The sequence below is a fragment of the Glossina fuscipes genome, unplaced genomic scaffold (genome assembly GCF_014805625.2).
Source record: "Glossina fuscipes isolate IAEA_lab_2018 unplaced genomic scaffold, Yale_Gfus_2 197, whole genome shotgun sequence".
NCBI lineage: Eukaryota > Metazoa > Arthropoda > Insecta > Diptera > Glossinidae > Glossina > Glossina fuscipes.
Genome location: NW_023998540.1, coordinates 211,106 through 230,326, shown reverse-complemented (window position 1 = coordinate 230,326; position 19,221 = coordinate 211,106). Strand labels below are relative to the sequence as shown.

The 19,221-nt window shown below is 33.9% G+C and overlaps 5 protein-coding genes across 6 annotated transcripts in view; 2 read left to right on the top strand and 3 right to left on the bottom strand.

Annotated features, from left to right (window-relative positions):
* Nucleotides 1–2,118: 2,118 nt before the first annotated feature.
* On the bottom strand, nt 2,119–6,484 carry LOC119641942 (cellular tumor antigen p53). 2 transcript variants are annotated; one of them, XM_038040869.1, is made up of 13 exons: nt 6,292–6,483; nt 5,999–6,232; nt 5,744–5,920; nt 4,990–5,040; nt 4,779–4,874; nt 4,677–4,716; nt 4,577–4,603; nt 3,819–3,869; nt 3,459–3,744; nt 3,146–3,386; nt 2,963–3,078; nt 2,611–2,901; nt 2,119–2,504 (listed from the first exon to the last, which is right to left on the bottom strand). In XM_038040869.1, the coding sequence occupies exons 2-13, from the start codon at nt 6,103–6,105 to the stop codon at nt 2,482–2,484; spliced, it is 1,506 nt and encodes a 501-aa protein (XP_037896797.1). In that variant the 5' UTR covers nt 6,106–6,232; nt 6,292–6,483; the 3' UTR covers nt 2,119–2,481. The 2 variants fall into 2 exon arrangements, with proteins under 2 accessions (XP_037896797.1, XP_037896798.1); XM_038040870.1 differs by lacking the exon at nt 4,990–5,040 and having other exon boundaries at nt 6,292–6,484.
* Nucleotides 6,485–7,926: 1,442 nt separating this feature from the next.
* On the bottom strand, nt 7,927–10,160 carry LOC119641933 (serine protease snake-like; the record flags this gene model as incomplete). The annotated part of the gene is made up of 5 exons (XM_038040856.1): nt 7,927–8,097; nt 8,158–8,315; nt 8,384–8,466; nt 9,187–9,339; nt 10,048–10,160. Coding segments are annotated over 5 exons (678 nt in total), but the record flags the coding sequence as incomplete, so codon positions are not given.
* LOC119641954 lies at nt 10,131–10,902 on the bottom strand. Its single transcript, XM_038040885.1, has 2 exons — nt 10,495–10,902; nt 10,131–10,423 (listed from the first exon to the last, which is right to left on the bottom strand). The coding sequence occupies exons 1-2, from the start codon at nt 10,859–10,861 to the stop codon at nt 10,209–10,211; spliced, it is 582 nt and encodes a 193-aa protein (XP_037896813.1). The 5' UTR covers nt 10,862–10,902; the 3' UTR covers nt 10,131–10,208.
* Nucleotides 10,903–13,281: 2,379 nt separating this feature from the next.
* On the top strand, nt 13,282–13,662 carry LOC119641962 (small lysine-rich protein 1). Its single transcript, XM_038040898.1, has 2 exons — nt 13,282–13,497; nt 13,573–13,662. The coding sequence occupies exons 1-2, from the start codon at nt 13,300–13,302 to the stop codon at nt 13,639–13,641; spliced, it is 267 nt and encodes an 88-aa protein (XP_037896826.1). The 5' UTR covers nt 13,282–13,299; the 3' UTR covers nt 13,642–13,662.
* A 5,200-nt stretch (nt 13,663–18,862) lies between these two features.
* LOC119641924 (heat shock 70 kDa protein cognate 2-like) overlaps nt 18,863–19,221 on the top strand; it is a 5,384-nt gene continuing 5,025 nt past the window's right edge. The window contains exon 1 of the mRNA XM_038040841.1: nt 18,863–19,179. Coding sequence (XP_037896769.1) covers nt 19,006–19,179 — 174 coding nt within the window. The 5' untranslated portion in view covers nt 18,863–19,005. The remainder of the gene's footprint in view (nt 19,180–19,221) is intronic.

Sequence of the window (19,221 nt, the reverse complement as noted above, 5' to 3'; positions counted from 1 at the left end):
GTTTGTCTTCTGCCAAAATAGGTCATAATAACATTAAACTTTTTCTGACTACGCGCAGGTGGACTTATAACAATTAATAATATATACATAAATCGCAACAATTAAATACATCAATATACCAAGATTGACTCATTCATTGCACACTATAGCTTAAGAATAAAATAAAGTTCCGTAAAGTTCGTTATACAAGTTACATATAAATTGTTTTCATACAATTTAGTTTGCGTTGAGAAAGGTCACTGACTTTAATTTTGCGAGTGTTTACCATATGACGCGTATGATAAACTTAGATAGGATATATCTGCCAAGACAAGCATTTTTAAAATAAATGTATTCGGGCAAAATTTACATCTGTTTAGGAAAAATCGCACAATCAAATGTAATTTCGTAGGATTAGTTGATGACGCACACATGTTTAACTTAACACGTGTGACTTTTAGTATAAGACTTTAAAAGATTTGGAACACATGGATTGAAAGCCACAGCATTGCTTTACATAAATATGCACAACATGGTACGCATGCGTAAAGATATGCAGATATACGCATGTGTATTGATATTATAAAATGACGTTTCTGTAGTTTTCGACTATAAATATAAATCTATGCAGTAATTTTGCTGTTTTTTTTTTTTTTTTTTTGTTAGAGAAAATATTTTTTGTTATTGTATTGAAACTAAACTAAGTTCAATGTCCTCACTTGCGCGCATGTGTGTTTGTGTGTGTGCAACGCTCGATTGAAATATAAAATTAAAATAATGTCGTGAATGAAATATGCCTTTACTCATCGAAACTTTTTCATTGTAAGATTTTGAAACAATTTAACTAAACGATCTCATTCGTCGTTTTCAGATATTTTCATATATTTCTCTCAGTTACAGCTGAGTTTAATCTGAAATTAATTTTGTACAGAAAACCGAATTAGCGAGCATTCTCAACTCGACTAAATTGTTCTTTTTTTTAACGTAGCTTTTGTAATCGTCTTATTAGCTCCATGGGCACCGCAAATACCGTATTACAGGCCAGATTAATTTTAGCAAACAAACGTTGTCCTAATGGTAATTTTTCCTTATTTTTTGCGTTTCAATCATCTAGTGGTACTACAGAAACTTCCCAAACATATATGCTGTCGTAATATTTCCCATCCAAGGGCGTGCCTAATTTGCGTATATTTCATAAATAAGTTTACAAAATATGGTTTAAAAAGCGTCGTATAACCAGGCGATCATATGCACCTGTGTGGTCTGAAGTTGAAGAGATAAGAAAAAACTAGTGTAACTCGAGGAATTGTTTTAATAAATTAAGTATAATGTAGATGTCAAGAGATTTGTGTGCTCGGAGGGATAGGCGAATTCTGGGAATCATGTCTATTCTAGAATAGTTGAGCAGAAAAAATAGACAGAAAGGGACATTACAAGAAACACATTTAGTAGGCGCAGTGCATTCATCGTAATGTCTAGGATCATATGAAATCGTATTTAATCTGAGGCGGGTTAGTGAACTGCTTTCGGCCTTCCGAATGGTAAACATTACCATTTATATTATTTAATTTTTCCCCACCTTTCCTTGGTTAGTAAAATGATTGTCACTAGCATTTGCCGTAGTCTTTACTACCGCCGCGTTCAATGCAGCTGAACAAGTAGCGAAGCATGAATGATGAAAAAAAGACATAAAATATTAGTTACAAAGGCTGACAATCGGTTTGATGCTGCGACGGCTTACGACAAAATTGAGCGTAGTTATGAGACACATTCTTAGGTCATGATAAAGTCACAATTAAAAACATAAGCAATTCTCACAAAGATTTTTGTTTTTATTTGGCAAAGTGTTTTTTTACCCCAATCACCCATAAGTTCATTTGTAATAAATTAATGAATGTAATAATTGTCTACGCCACAGTTTCGATTATTTGCTGAAAATATTTCTGAAGAACATAAATAACAGTTGAAAAAACTTAATATTTTAAATTTTCCGCTGACACTGACAAGGTTCGCCTACAATTTTTTTTTTCTTTATGTACAACATAACTATTCTCTTGGTCTTTTTAATTAAATTCGCATACATTTTCTTCGCTTCTTCAAAAACACAAAAAAATCAGTTTATTAAAAAAAAAAAATAGAAATACATATAATGAATATTTTATAAATGGAAAAAACATGAAGAAAAAAAAGGCAAAAAAAATAAATGAAATAGAAGGCACATAAACTATTGCAAATACAAAAGCAAATGACTTGAATAAACATATTTAACTACAGCTAAAAATGAATTTTGTTTACACTTTTCATCTACTAAGTTGGAATGTTTTTTACATATTTTTGAATACTTTCAAAAATTGAAAGAAAAATTTAAATTTAATTGTAATTCGAAACTATTATACGTTGACAATAGAGTGATTACTGAACACAAAGGCACACACAAAAAAAAAAAAAAGAATACCGTGAAAATTTGTAATGGAATAATGATGAAAAAATCAAAGCGAGGGTTTAGTTGGCCGCCAATGCTTCTTCTGCAACAAATTAATGCGATAAAATCAATGAGAATAATATAACGGAAAGAAAACTAAATAATAAAATGAATTACATTTCTATTTTCACAATTCCCATCGTACTTACGATATAAATGCCAAAATTCATCTCTTTCTTTGGGAATATGATAGAAAAATTCTCGCATTTGGACGTCAACGAACAATAATTTAATAGCATTCAGTGTCGCCTCGCGATTCTTAAATCTTAACGTCATCACGAAATCCCCATTATTTTCTCTGTGAAGAGAATGATTAGAACATTTTCCGCCGCTACCATCGCTTATCCCATATTCACTTATTTCTTCACAACTACTGCGACTGTAATCAGTATTTAACGAAGAGTTGTCAAGCTTCAGAGTTTTGGTTTCAGTACAGTATTCTGAAAATAATAAAATTAAATTAAATTCGTAACAATATCAATAAATATCAATTTCATTCACCATAAGGAGCCTTGCGCTTTCTATTCATTTTCGGAGGCATTTCTTCACTACGTTTATCGCGACGGGGCGATGTACATACTTTTACATGCAGAACACGTTGCGCTAAAATTTCACCACTAAAAATTAACAAGTATTTAAATATAATGGGACAACATTTTTTGCATTTAATTACGATTTATTAACCTCATAGTTTCCAACAGAAATATAGCGCTGGTTTCACGACGACCCATACAAGAATTATTGCAGGAAAAATTAAACAACAATTGTTGTTTAACTTGGTTCTCGCCTTCCGCTGATTTCACATAAGCATCCAAAGGTATCACCACCGAATAACGATCCTTAATATATTTGCCCGTCTCGCTGCCACAATATTCTACCCCCGCATTTTCACAACGTAACATTGAATGACGTATTTTGATGTTCTCTGTGATCATAAAGAAATGATTTCAATAAGAGCTTAGAAAAAAAGTCTTTATTTTACATTTGTTCGACGTACCATTGTTATCCTCACAAATATGATTTTGGCATCTCAACACTGGTTCGCTTGTGTCTTTTGAGAAAACCATAAATGCTCTTGCACGTAGTGGTTGTATCGGTATTTTCAAAGTGTAGTAAGCGTCAATGTAAACATTTTCATTCTTCTTGATGTATAACTTTTTGAGGTGTTCCGAATAGACGGCATTACTTTTATTACCTCGTATCTGAGGTCCTTTAGATTGTACACTAATTCGAAATTTATAATCTCCTTCATGTTCCTCAAGCGATGGCGGGAGATTGATTTTCTACAAGTGCAAAAAACAAATTACTTGACGTTCAAAGAACAGTATTTATTGAGATGAAGATTTAACAATTTTACCGGTTTGTTATTGATGTGTTCTCCTACTAGCGTGCGTTGCACCGACGATTGCTGAAAGATGTTTATGGTGGATTCAAAATTAGTTGAGAAAAAATTACAAAATAAAAAAATTAAATACAACAAGTTTTTTTTTAAGCCTGAACTTCTAAGACGTCTCTTGTATTAATGCACATCAGATATATATATATATTTGAAATTAACTAATCTAAGAGGATAAAATGTTTTCGCTTTTTGCAATTTAAAAAAGTTGTCTGTGATCTGTCCCCACAGAAACTCATTGTTGAAAGCTTGATCTAAAGTGAATCGATTTTTTTTTTTATCATTTGATATACACTTCGATTATATTTTCAACTTGCACCCATTTTGTTTTTTACTTCAATCGTTTTTTTTCTTTAGTTACATTTTGTCAAAAGTTCTAAGTTCTATTGTCTATTACAATGGAGTCACATCATCGTAAACAATGGAAAGAACGCACAATATTAAATAAATGCTACGTCATTTCTATAATCAGTGCGGTATTTTTGGCCATTTTTTCCTTTGTAGCCGCAATTGCATATTTTTGTGTATTTAAACGCGATGACGCAAATGTATAGAACTAGGAGCAGGAGAGGAACAATTCAATATTAATTATTACCAAAAAAAAGAAAATATATATATATATATATAGATGAAGTTTATCGACTGCTTATCCCACTTGGCGGAAGTTTGCTAAAAACTCACACTCATTAATTAAATAGAAACCTACGAGTTCAAGTTACCTGGCTCAGTTGCATCAAGTTGCCGGACTGGAAAAAGAAGTGACAACAGGCATTTGTTTAATGAAAAATTTTAAAGCATAGCTAATTTATAAAAACTTACATCGATGCTCTGAAGTAAACCTAATGGTTCTTCGAAAGGTCTGCAAAGTATACGCAAAAATATTTTATCCACAATTATTTGTGAGAGTCAAATTAAACTTACTTTACATCTAAATCATCTTCTTCCACCGCAGAGGGGGATATGATCACATGGGGAGTAACAGCGTTCGTTAAATGTTGAATGTTCTGATAATTATCACTGCAAGCACAACGGAACCGAAATCGTTAATAAGATTTTTAGATTTATAAATAAAAAGCAAAAAAGGCATTGGCTGAAAATTTGTTTACAGGTATTTACGAAATGTGACGCTCACCTATCATTTAATGTGTCTTCGTCTCTTCTTATTTTGCGATTAATTTTTCGTCTCATATTAAATAATAAAATCGTAAAAGTCAATAAAAGTGTGAATAAAAGAGATTGTAAAATTTATTAAAAAAAAGAAAAAGTAAAATTTGCAAAATAAATTAAAACTTCTTAACTTCCTCTATATAAGAACACAAGCCACTATGAGAACACGATAGCCTAAGTATGCAAAAAAATATACTGTCAGGGTTGCTATTTGTGTATTGCATACGATCAAAAATGTTACTTTAACTTGAGAGACAGACGGCACCGTCATAGCGTTGAGTTCTTCTTGGTTAAGTCTTTTCGGGGAAGTTTAAATGCCATTTATACGGAACGCGCAACAAAATTTTCGAATCTATTTAACACATCTGAACCAAGTTCTAAAGGGGCGACTTAATTTATGTCGATCTTACTATGTCGTACGATTCATTTACTTGAATTGTATTTGAAATAAATCTAGTTTGACTTTGAGTCAGTTTTCGAAAAGACCTTGAAAAGGACTTCTAGAGAAAAAAGTGTACCAAACCTATATAAATTCTTGAAATTTTATATCTGTTATGGACTTTTGCAAACCTCATTTGAAACGGTGTATGTCAATTTTCAGTTATATGTCGCATCTAAAGATTTATATAATTCTAATTATATAATTTTCCCTAATTTTTTTTACGATAAGAGTTAAGATAAATACGAGTAGAAATTAAGATTTTAAAGTTCATACGTACGATACGTTTTGTTCCACAGATAGCTGACCTGTGGAATTTATGCTGCCATAACTGCTGTTTGTTGTTTGTTGATAGCCGTCATATATATGTGTAAACATCTGATGATACCGTGGATTATCGAGATTATTTACTGACGATGGTGGAGTTAAGCATTCTGGCAATGAAACATCTTCGAATCTAAGAAATAGAAGAGCATAAAAAATAAGGTAAATTAATTGATAGGTACCGTAACTAGTCCTTTCAGTTTTCCCTTACTCTTGGGAAAAGTTCATTTGTTGGATGTCCTCTGTTGTTGGACATCCAATGAAATTCAGGACGTAATTATTAGCGGCATGGTCAGCAATTAGTTGATGATTAATCATCTTGTAACTCTGCGCCGACCTGCACCTACAGAGGATAATTTGTCGGCTAAGCCAGCTTTTACAGTTTCCTTTTGTTTCAGTACAATTTTTATGGTTGTGGATTGTGGTGAAATTCGCAAGTCCAAGCCTGATTTATGAGTGATTTTGGAATCATAAATATATATATAATAAATTAATATTTGTTACCATTCAGTGATTTTTTCATTGATCAAATTATTTCTTGCAAATTGTTTTACGCTTTTTCGGAAAAAATATTCAAAATTTACTTCAAGTCAAATAATTATTATTAATAACAATTAGGAAAACAGAGGTTCAAATGAAGACAATTTTTTAAGCAAAAAAACAAAAACAACAGATAGTTTTAACAAGAACGCACTTAAATCAACATTTAACCGGTAAATGCATTACACACAAAACACTGCTTCTTATTTACTAACTGATTTACAGTTTAAGTACAATCATGCGCATTAATGCGTTGCCAGATTGCTTACACAAGGTAAGATCTTAATTCCTAAAGAGATTCATTACTTTCAATAAATTGCAACCGTGCGAATATTAACAGTCGTTTAAAGTTTTTAATGAAATGTGTTCATTTTTTTGTTTGAAAATTAATAATGATTATCTTTTATTAAAAATAAATGTCATTATTGCAAGCATTATCTGTAAGACCTGGAGTTGATTGGAAACAATTCATAATCCGACTGATTTTAATTATCAGTCTTCGAAGTTGCTGTTGTGACTTCAAGATTTTAAGATCTTGCCTGAAACATCGTACTTGATGTCTAGATTTAACTTTTGGTTTGTAACGCGCAGAAGAGGACTTCAATGAAAGTATATATTCTTGTTCAGCCTTAAATTCTAACTCGATTGAAGCGTGTCCACCTGTTCGTGTGTGCAATGTCTATGCGTAAGCATTCCCCTGGCCACAAAAGGGAAGCTATCGTCTTCAAATGTGGAGGAAACGATTGAAGTTCTTTCACACAGTTTGGTAATAACATTGAACCAAATCGCTTGAAGAGTACGCCTGCAATAACACGAAAACTGGGAACACCTATGTTTTTCGAAAGGAGTAAAGCATTGATTTTTTGTTCGTTATTCATAAGCTAACATTTGAACGTGTATTCTATGGGCGATGCTATAATACCTGCACAAATTTGAGAAAAATTGTCCACGCCTGCCCTTTGTTATAATCTATTAAAATTTAATTTTTTTTCAATTCTTTTATAACGAGCAAAAGCGGACTTCAACAATCCCAGAAAGTATATACTTTATATAAACTTATGATCAGTTTCAAAATCTGAATGCAAATAATCATGAGTGCCTGTTGTGTAGTATCTCCCCTTCGCGAAAATAAAGAGATTTGCAAATGATTTGAAAATTACCAAAACTGGTCCCAAAACATATATCTGCACACGCCTATGACATAAAAATTGTGAACACCGTGTGTTTCGTGTTTTTTGCTTGTTGCTCACAAAACACAACACGCACGCCGCATAAACTTTCACCTTTATTTTGAAAATACAAAAAACTTACCCGCGACCACTAAATATTACAGAGTATAAAATTTTAGTTCTGTTTCTCCTATTTAATCGGTGGTGGATACAAAACATTCGGTCCCTTCTTTTTTTTTTTTCTAACGAAATTTGTCCAGAAATCAGTGTAGTTTCTAGTGACTGACGTAATCGTCTATTGAAGCATTTTCCACTTCAGGGCATCAACAGTATATAAAAAGATCTCATTCGTTAAATAACAATTTGTGTTTAATTACGATAATTATACATATATATATATATACATGTATACATATATATATTTGTGGTTTTATGTTCTCCATACTATTTTTTCGATCCAATTAAGGAAATGGGATATTCTTGTGTATATGCTTGGTGCTCCTATAGCGCAGCCCATACCGAATGAAGTCAAACCGACTAAATACGGGACTTGAGTATCATATTTAAATATTTTGATTATTACTGGCCCACCTGAGTCACCCTGCAAATACAGCCATTATTTAAAGAAATAATATTGATTAAGACGCTTTATATTTTATACCTGGCATGTGTCCATTTTTCCTTGCGGATCTCCGGCACAAATTTGTCCCAAGTCAATGCCGTATTTTAATCGTTCCTCATGCTTGTAAAATCGAACACAATTTTCATTAGTCATTGCTTTCACAAACACTTTAAGTAGATTACTAGACCGGGGCCCAGCTACAATTGATTACATGAACTAATTTTTTACAACCATTGTTTTGTACCGTTATATAGAATGTAATTACCAAATTTAGTTTGACCATAACCTGCGGCCGTTAACATTTGTTGTGGTAAATCCGAATGAGGCCATAAGCATACAGGAGACGCTCTGTGGAGAAGATGATTTATAATGTAGCTTATGGGATTAAATCTGGTTGAGTGTTCCGCATGTCTAAGGTCTATCTAACATCGGTTATTCGCACCCGTTGCTTAAGAGGATAGTCTGGCGGGTTCAGAGCGCGACTGGTATTCCGATCGCTCTGACAAAAGAGCATTTAAAGTTTTCAGAGATAACGGTCTGCCTGATTTATATTTACAACGTGCCAGACAAGAACTTTGAACAGTTCGATTACATTTTTCAAATGGGCAAGAAAATCGTAAACGATTCGAAACGTTCATGTCTCGTAAATTGCAAACCTCAAATACACATTACTTAGCGATTATGGCGGCAGGCCGGAAAATGGAGGGTGAAAAACCGCTTAAAGTTAATAAACATTGTTCTAATTCTTCGACCTAAGGAAAATGCTAATGAGTGCTTGGAACCGGTTTTTTTTTAGAAATGAGAGACAGCGTGTTATGTGATACGATTTTTTTGTCTTCCTTCTTACCACAAATATGAACGCAGATTATATGTTTTATTGTTTGAAGTCTGATCAATGAAAACTTGGCTGTCAAAATTTTTGGAAGAGGCAAAGGACAGTCGAGGTCGACAAGAATATCCAAAGGAGTTTATGAGATATGACTGAAAATCTCAGGCTGATCATGATTGGAAGATATGTGAGTTAATCGACGATGGACTTTAATAAACACAAAAGCATTCGCAACTTACCTCGATGGCTTTGCTAACTTCGCGACGGCAATATCGTTATAAGCTAAAGCCGGGTCGTAGCGTGGATGTGGAATGACTTGTACAACTTTAATTTCTTCTATATTCTGATCGTTCAAATTTTTACCACCCAAACGAACTACCGATGGAGATTCTCTTAAACAAATAAATAAATCAAATAGTACATCGTTTCCCACTAATACTTACAATTTGATATGCATTGCTAGCTAGTAGTAAATAAAAAATGGCTGTAGAATCAAGATTAGTTAATAGTATCGAAAAGCAGCCTATTATTAGAGTGAGCAGAGTTATGTTTTAGCGGAAACACCAAAAACTTACACATCTTTTAAATAGAAATCTTGGAAAGGGAAGTACGTTTGGTCATTTTAATGACTCGACAGGTATTGGCTTGGAAGAGTGACATAAGCGATGAAACTTTGGAAAACACGACCTACCTTGCTATTCATTTATTGAGAAAGTTCAATTAAAATAAAATTAAACGTCTGCTTGTGTACTAAGCAACTAGAATATACGGAATCGTTTGCGATTTTTATTAAGACAGTAACTCTCAAAGCATGTCGTGGCATTTCTATATCGTATCAGTTAAGTAAAAATTATTGAATTTTGATTTTAAGTGGACTATTGCTTAGGAATGCCAAACAAGTTAACCGTTCCTTAAAAAAGGTTGCAGCTATCATTTCTACAATTGCGTTTGGAATCATCCGTAATTGCAAATGCAAGTGGAAAACAGATGTACAGACGGACAGACAAGCGATCGGTATAATAAAAGGCGCGTGTTCATCTGAAGCCCTTCTAGGCATTACATATGTTCACATAAATTTAATATAATAAAATTTGACTTACCCGCCTAAATCGGAGCAGTGCGCTACTGTCAATACAAATTGACTGGATATTAAGACGCAACCGCATTTATAATCAGTTTCTGAATTATTAATCGTCTTACGCCAGCCAAGAACACACTAAAGAGAAAGAAGAGAAATTTTTTATATCAAGACTTGCTCTGCTTACACTTTCCTAATTATAATTACCATAAAAGGGAACTCGTTGTGGCGTGTGCTTAATCCAGCGACAATTTCTCTACGTGCAAAGACTTTCTTTTCAATAATTTCCTCCATGACCGGTTTTAAACAGTTCTCATTGTAATTCGTCATTACATTCAATTCTCTGCGATGACGATTACTACGATGTTTGATGTTGTTGTTATAAATAAGGGAACATTCTAAAATTTTCAAATGCAAATTTTTAATAATGAAATATCGGAAAATGTCGACTCGTTTTAATTACTCCTACCTCGTTCACTTAAGTGTTCTTGCGGACTTTGCGTAAAAACGGAGTAAGCCGGCAATGTTGACGATATTATATATGCTTCAGGACAACAAACAAAGTTGCTCGTTTCCAATCTACCATAATAACAGCTAAACGGCAATTGTTGATAGTGTGTCCACGCTTGTACCGCACTTCGACATTGTGGATAGCGTATGCAACGACCCCTTAAATTAACAGATTTCACATAGCAATTGCCTAAACTATCATATGTCATATAGTCCGCCGCCAAGATATTATTCCTCTGCAATTGTTCTAAATTTGAACGAAACTCAAATGCAAAATAAATAAAATCGAAAAGTGCTCTCAATAAAATAAATAATGCTCTGCGCATGATACACAGGTTTCTCTGTCGCTTTACCTTGACAAAAGGTTAATAAATTCACAAATAAATATAATTGAAATATTTCCTCGTGATAATGCATTTTTAAAATATGTTTTTTTTTTTTTGTTGTAGTTTGCGAAACGTGATCTTTATTGTTTGATATTAAATGATTGAATGATGTTAGGATTTATTACGAGAGAGCTAGTAGGCGCGCACGCGTATATTTTCCGCTTAATATTCGTTCTAAATGAAGTTTACATTTGAGTTATGAAATCAAGCCTTTCACCACCGGCGCTGACATTGCTGACGGTATGTTAAGGTACTTACTCCTCACCTCCAAAATATGCTTGGCATGATGTTGACATCTATTGTTCCATGAAATTCTTAGCTTTGCTGTATGCTTTCGTATATAATGACGATGCGCGATATATAATTCGCTTTGCGATTGTACCGTAGTGAGAATTATTTAAATAATAATCGTTAGTGCGATATTTTGCTTTTTTTTAAATCCATTGCCAAAGGATTGAGGTATAGACATTTTGTCGTAATGTTTGCAGCAACCAAGACGAAGCTTTATAGACTCTACGAAGTAAATATTGGGTATTCTTGATTTGCGAGAAATTCTGAATCGATTAAGCCTTGTCTGTCTGTCTGTCTGTGTGGCGTGTGCTCCTGTACTCCCCCAGTCGCAAAAATAAATGAATCGATCTTAAATTTGATAAAAACATTCAAAGTTCCTATGTTCCGGTTGGTATTTTAAATTGGCCAACTTGGTCAGACTGTACGGCTGCCGTAAAGCGTAAACCGCACGCAATCCCATTTTTCTGAGCGAAAATTTTAGAAGTTTTGCTCATTACTCACAAACTATGAAAGATGAAAAAAATTTTCTACATATGCTTTACGTAAAACTCTACTATTTTTGCATAAAAATGGAAAAATTCGGCCATGCCCATACAAAGTTACAAGTGACTTTCAACTTTCTTTTTTGTGGTCATAAGTCAAACAAGATGGAATATTTAAAACTATTTTGTACGTTCTTCAGAAGAAGATATATTATCTGTCTAAAAATGCGTTACCACACCGCAACGCGGTGGATTAATTTTTCTTACACAACGCGGTGGATTAATTTTTCTTACACAATACTTTGTAGTGAACTAAAAAGCGAAAGATAAATTTTATCCCATTCATCCCATTCATTTTTCTAAATACGGGTATAGGGCGCGAAGGATTTTAATGGCGATGGTGGGTACAAGAGATTCGTCCCCAGCCAAATATAACTTTCTTACTTGTTTTTTTTTTCATTTATTATAACAAGAATTACAGCAGTGCAAGCCGTTAATCGGACCAAAACTATATAAGAATAATAATTATAAGGTTCCAATGTGTCTCGCGAGATGATCAAGACTCTAAGGATAATCCATTCCAATATCGCGCCAATTTTACTACAAAAGATCGTTCAGAGGCTACCCAATGATTTCTAGGTAAATAGATTCGAAGATTACGCATAAAGCGTAAAAAACTAAATTTATGTCAAAATGGAAGAAGAAAATCTTTTTTTAACCACATTATCAAAAGTAGCTATCTTACGATATTTAATGCAATCTCTTGAAGGAACGTCCCAAAGAGTTGTTTTGGAAGAGGCAAATGTCACCTCAAGACAGTATAAGACAGGTGGCATAAGAAAAGCATGAGATCATTCTCAACGCACCATAGATCTTACCCAGTATTGAGTCAATATTCACTTGTTCTTCCTTTGATTGTCATTTTTCTTTTTCATTGTCGCGAAGAAGAAAAAAAATGTTGATAAATACGATCACCAAGCTAAGAAGTCACCATCTTAATCATGGCGTTTGAAGCCTTTCTGGATATATATTAAATTCCAGATTGAGGTTATGATCTTTTTTTCTAATTTCAGTTTTTAATTGTTGCTGTAATTTATTCCCCTTTGTTATGCTTGCAAAATGAACCAGTGCTGTTGCTAATGATCAATGTTTTCATAACAAGTAGTGATCACAAAATTCGAAAGCACTGCCTTTGAAATATATATGGCTAAGGTTGATTCAATTTGACTCAATATAATCGCATTCAATTCACGCAGAGCCCTAGTATCGCACTTTTGAACGAATCGAAGAGATTTTACATGCTCGTCGGATAGTGGACTTCTTTAAATAATTTTTCGATCGATTTGTTGATCATTTTTAAACTTATCTCTCCTCACACGATTTTATCCGATATTGCGATCATTTAATTGTAAAGAAATTACTCTTCAAACGTCTGAAAACTAAATCTCCTGAGAACTTTCGCTTTCGCATCTCTTGTTGCAGTTGACTCCTATTGTAAAAATCGTTACATTTTTCATATATTTCGCCATGGCAATGAAATGTTTTGCTAAATTAATTTATTTTATCGATAATTTTAAGAATCTTTTGTAGGAAAGATTAAAAAAAATGGCCCCTAAGGGTCGTAAGAAACGTAACAGTAAAGACTCAACTTCAAGTGTCACTGGCAGTGGAGATGGTGGGGAAGAGAAAAAACCTAAAGATATCGCAGGAAGAAAGAAAACTTCAAATACCAAATCATTCGGTTGCGATATATTCAATGACGCAGCTATGGAAAATGCTTACTATGTGTGTCACAATGTGCAGGTATCATTGTATCATATAAAAGATATGGAAAATAAAATAAAGAAATTAAAATTTATTAATTTGCTTAATGTTTAGGATGTGTTGAAATCTCGTGGCTTTGCTTGGCCGGACGGTCAGAAGAAGAAGAAAAAAGGCAAACGTTAAAACAATTCTTTTTTTCTTTTTTCTGTAAGAATACGAGTGTGTTTATGGAAAAATATGAAAATGTAAGCATATTATATTAAAAGAAATCATTGCATAGATGAAATGAATTTCAAGTAAAGGAATACCACGTTCAACCTTTTGATATTAAACAGAGAGGTCATGTCAAACTTGCGATGAATCTCGGAGATAATAATCATCTAAATGTGTGAACAATTTAAAGAGAGTGAGTTAAGAGTGTACGTTTTGGGAAGGACGATTCTTGAATACCGTACACTACATCCTTTTCATATTTGATACTAGCACTTACTCAGTTTCGCCTCAGTATTATTTTAGAGCTATTTTACACTTCGAATTTATTTCTTTGGCTAAATTAATTGTAGCAGTAACACTAACAAAAAATTGCAAGAAAAGGAGGATTTAGAGATTTGGAGCAATTTTCCAATACTTTTCATAAACCTTAGTGTGGTACTTGGAACACTCAAAAGAACTGCATACGCTTTTGAATGCAAAGTGGTAGGTGTGCTACACTTAACTTTGGAGGAATCTTTTTAATGTCAATATTTTAACATTTTTTTCTTGCAGAAAGTAATATTTTTTACTGGCCTCAAGTTGGGCCCCAGTTTTATTTAACGCAACAATATATTATATTAATAAAAAAAGCAGTCAAAAGCCCAGAAGATCGAGTGTATAATGGCACGTGTGATTTTAAAATTGCTTAGTTCGGCAGTAATACGGCGAGGGAGGGGAGTGGGGGGTTTCACCTTTTCTTCCCAACAAACACCTCACGGTCGGATATATTTTCTTACCCAACGGGCTGATGTTATGATCTTGGGTATTCTACACCTTGTCCTATCTATGCTAGTTTAGTTTAATTAAAGAAAATGTTGTTCTTATCTTCTAATGTTAACGTATCCGCCACAGAAGAAAGAAGTATTTTACTTAAAAACTCACTCTTTTGATTGCCTGGAAAGAAATTTTGAATTGTAACCCGACACAGAAATTAGGGTTGCATTCACCTTAGAACATCTTCCCGGGCACATATCGTCTTATTTAACAACAAGTCCATTTACCTTTTTTCCGTTGAAGGCGAGTTCATGTGGTTTTCTAATAATCAATTAATTGTAGAGCATAACGGCGACCTTTCATTTTAATTCACTTGTCGTACCCATACATTTTTTGTCTTAAAAATGTACCATTCACCGTCCCCGGAATTGCAGTTTTAAAAAATTTCATTATCCCTATAATTGCAACATCCTCTTAACTGTGTCTGTTCTTCAGCCCGAGGGTTATTATAAACCTTACAGTATAACTTACATTTTTTCGAAACAGGTACCGAAAGTTGCTTTAATTGAATCCCAATTTTGGTAAACTTTTATATAAATTGCAATAGTTTTTGCTGTGCATATCATGGATACTGATAAAGTGAAACGAGAAATGTCATAACATGACTTCAAAAGAAGCAAATAGGAAAATGATGTCTCAATGGAAACAGACGAGGACTGATCTTGTATCCATTTAAGTCAATTAAATATTACCCTATATAAATATAATGCACATATAAAACATGTATACATACATATATACACACGTACATACATATGCAAATAAGGTTGGCTGAAACTGGCCCAGCCTCAATGTTCCTCAATGTAAGCCGGATTATCAAAATGAGACTTCGCCGTTTGGGCTTACACTACTACTTTAAATATGTAATATTTGATATTTGGATATTATAAGTGCGTATGAAAATAGCGCCATATTCGAAATTGGAGTGGACTGAGAATCATAATTAAGATCACAAATACAGCGAAGAGCTGAGAAGATATTTGCGATTTAGTTAACAATATATATTAGTACGCAATAATATCATAAAATGCAAAAAAAAGAAAGAAAAAATTCTGATCACTTATATCCAATAACAGATGGGTAATAAAAGGGACATCTATGTATATACATATATATAAACTATTATTATTACAGTTTATTATTATTATTATTATTATTTTAATTTTAGACTAATGAATTGAATTCTTAGACTAAAAAAAAAAGACATTGAGCACTAGCAACACAGGCTATCGGCTCTAATTTAAAAAAAAAAGGATATTAGATAATAAGCTTAGTAGTATTAATAAAGTAAAATATTGAATTGATATTCTGTTCTGAAGTTGATTGTAGAATATTCAAAGGGTTAATCGTTCCAAATGCAATACTTCTAGCCAAGGAAAAGTTGGGGCAGTCGCAGAGAATGTGCTTTATAGTAAGAGTTTGTCCACAACAGCAGATTGGGGGAGAAGACTTCTTCAGGATCCATTGGTGAGTTGCAATTGTATGACCAAGGCGAATTCTCGAAAATGTTTGGATCTTGGTTTTCTCAATATTTGTTGGATATAGAGGTGGAGTTAATTGAGGGTTAATGCAAGAGTAGTGTTGATGATGGTATTGTAAATTTCCTTCTGCAATTTTCTCTTTAACTTTTCTTCCAATGTATCTTTGAAGATCCAACTTTTCCATGACATCATCCATAATTAGAGGAGCAGAAGCAGCATACTTTGCCGCTCGATCAGCCTGCTCATTTCCCAGTAAACCGATGTGACTTGGTACCCATAACATTTTAATTTTTCCGCCGGGTGTAGTAATTATATTCCTTAATTTGTTGATGGTGCTCCATCTCGAAGTCGAAGGGTTCCGGGTAGCTAGTAATACAGACAAACTGTCAGTAACAATGACGGTTTTGAGTTTGTTTTTATGGGCAAGGTTGGCAGCGTGAAGGATAGCTCTGGCTTCGGTTATGAAAGTTGAAGTGCTTTCGTGAAATATGTGGTTGAGAAGAACCCGTCCTGTAGCATCTACCACCGCACAAGCAGGAGGCAGACCAGGAGATTTTGAGCCATCTGTGTACAAAAGATTCCAACCAGTATTGTCCAATACTTGGGTTTTCTCAGCTATTAGATTCCTGAACACGTAATTTGGAGTATCTTCTTTCTTGTGCATAGACAGTGAGATGTCAAAAGAGCAGTCTTTCAAAATCCATGGAGCGGGAAATTTTTAAGGGAATGTTCAATTCCTTTGCGATGCACAAACAATGGTCAATTGCAGATGGTGACTTTGGAATTTTCTTCGCAATAATAATCTTTCTTACGTCATCACCGAGAATGGATTTGTTTGAATTAAGAAGCTTAGGGACTATTCTAGCTTTTAACTCATACAGTCTATTTTCTAAGGTTGGGAGACCAGTTTCAATTATAATATTATTTATGGGCGTCGTCCGAAAAGCATAACAACTTGCTCTAACGGCTTGGTGATAGACCGGTTTAAGGATGTTGATATTAGATTTGCAGCTATTGCCATAAATTATCAAAGCATAGTCAATCTTGCTTAACACAAGCATTTTGGTAAGATAAGCGATAGTGTTAATATGCGCATGGCTTCTCCAAGCAACGTACTGTATGAAATTTACCCTTGTTAAAAGGGAGTTTTTTAAACGAAGGCAGTGTGCTTTCCAACGATAATTGTTTGAGAAGGTGAGCCCGAGAACATGGAGCGTCTGCACATTTAGTACTGGTAAGCCGTTAATATGCGTCAGTAGGTTTCCTGCATCGCACATTTGTTTTCGACAAATGTGCATTTTTTTTGATTTTTGTATAGAGATTATAGCTCCTGACGAGTTTGCCCATGTGGAGATCTCACATGCAATAGATTCGAGGATGTTGATTGCTTTCGTGTTGTCTTTTTCTTTTGTAAAAATGTATACATCGTCCGCGTAGAGACAATGTTCCACTCTTGGTACACGGCAAAGAATTTCGCTAATTTCGTTGAAAGCTATCTGGAAAAGCGTGACAGAGAGAGGAGATCCTTGCGGAATGCCATTCTTTAGCGGAAAGGAATCAGAAAGATGATTGTTGATTCTAACTTTGAACCGCCGATGCGACATGAATGATTTGATGTAGTTGAAGAATTTGGGTCCAACATTCCATGATTTCAAGAGTCTTAAGATAACATGAAGACCAACTCTGTCAAATGCTTTTTCGAAATCAATTGAGAGAATTGTTACGTGATTTCGTTCGGAAATTGCTTTGCTTGTGAAATAATCAATATGTAACAGAGCGTCGATGCATCCTCTACCCCGCTTGAAACCAACTTGTTGCTTTGTTATCAGGTTCTTGGATTCAAGAAACCAAGATAATCTAGATGCCATAATCTTCTCTAAAACCTTTGAGAGGCAAGATAAAAGAGAAATTGGGCGATAATCAGATGCGATGGAGACATTTTTTGACTTTGGAATTGGAACAACTGTTGCCATTTTCCACATGTAGGGTATATGGCCAGTCATAAATACCGTATTATATAGGTCCAGTAATTTCTTTTTACTAGACTTAGACATAGCACTGATCATTTGGTATGAGATGAGGTCTAGACCAGGTGTCTTCCCCTTCAAATTGGAGAGACAACTTCCAAGTTCTGAGGTAGATACGCTATTTTCCAGGAACATGGCACATCTATCGATATTATTTGAAGGAGATATTGGAGTCCTTTTATTTTCAATGAAAGCACTGGAGAAGTTGCTGTCAGAGGAGTATTCGCACCACACTTTTCCAAAGTAATTAGAAATCTCATCTGCGTCATTACAGTTTATTTAAACCAAAGAAAATAAATTCAAGGTTTAAAAGTAAGATGAGCAGTAGCATCTGAGACTATAAACATATATGCATGCGTGTGCACGTGTGTATAAATTCTATATTAACCGCCATGCTTGATATCTATTATCAAAGTTTTCTCACGATGCGATATATAATACATGAAGAACGCCTTAAGGAATTGGTTCCCAATTATTGTATTTACTTCACCACGAAGAAAGTTTGAGCATAGGCCTTACAAATGACGTTTAATGCTTTTGATGACAAGAAGAAAAAAAAAAAAATATTGAAAACAATAAAAATTTATGAAAGTTTTCTTTTCTGAGAATCAGAAAAAAAAAGCAAAATAAAAATCATTTTTCAAAAAAAAAGTGAAAAAAAAACTCACGTTTCAGTAAACTATTTGCGAATCTTTAAAGCAAACAAAATTCACTTTTCCAAAAACAAACAAATATTTGCCAAAAAAAAAAAAAAAAATTTTTCGAGAGTCAGAATCAGTAGAGAGAGAACGGAAAACTAAGAAAAGTTATGTGCATGAAACGCACAAACAAAAATTATATATGAAAAATAATAAAATCTTGTGAATCGTTTTCAAAATTCATTAGTCGCGCATAAAACGCCGCTCGCCATTGAAAGCGGAAAATAAATTAGTGAACGCGCAAAACAGAATTCAATTCGATTTTTGTCTGCACAACGTCCGGAATAATAAGAAGAAAAAGCACAAAAAGAAGAAATGGGCAAGGGACCAGCCATTGGTATTGATTTGGGCACCACATATTCATGCGTCGGCGTTTGGCAAAATAATAAGGTTGAGATCATTGCCAACGATCAAGGAAATCGGACGACGCCCAGTTATGTGGCCTTCACCGATACGGAGCGTTTAATTGGTGATGCTGCTAAAAATCAGGTAAACCGTTTTGCAATCTAATGGATATGCATTGATATAGCA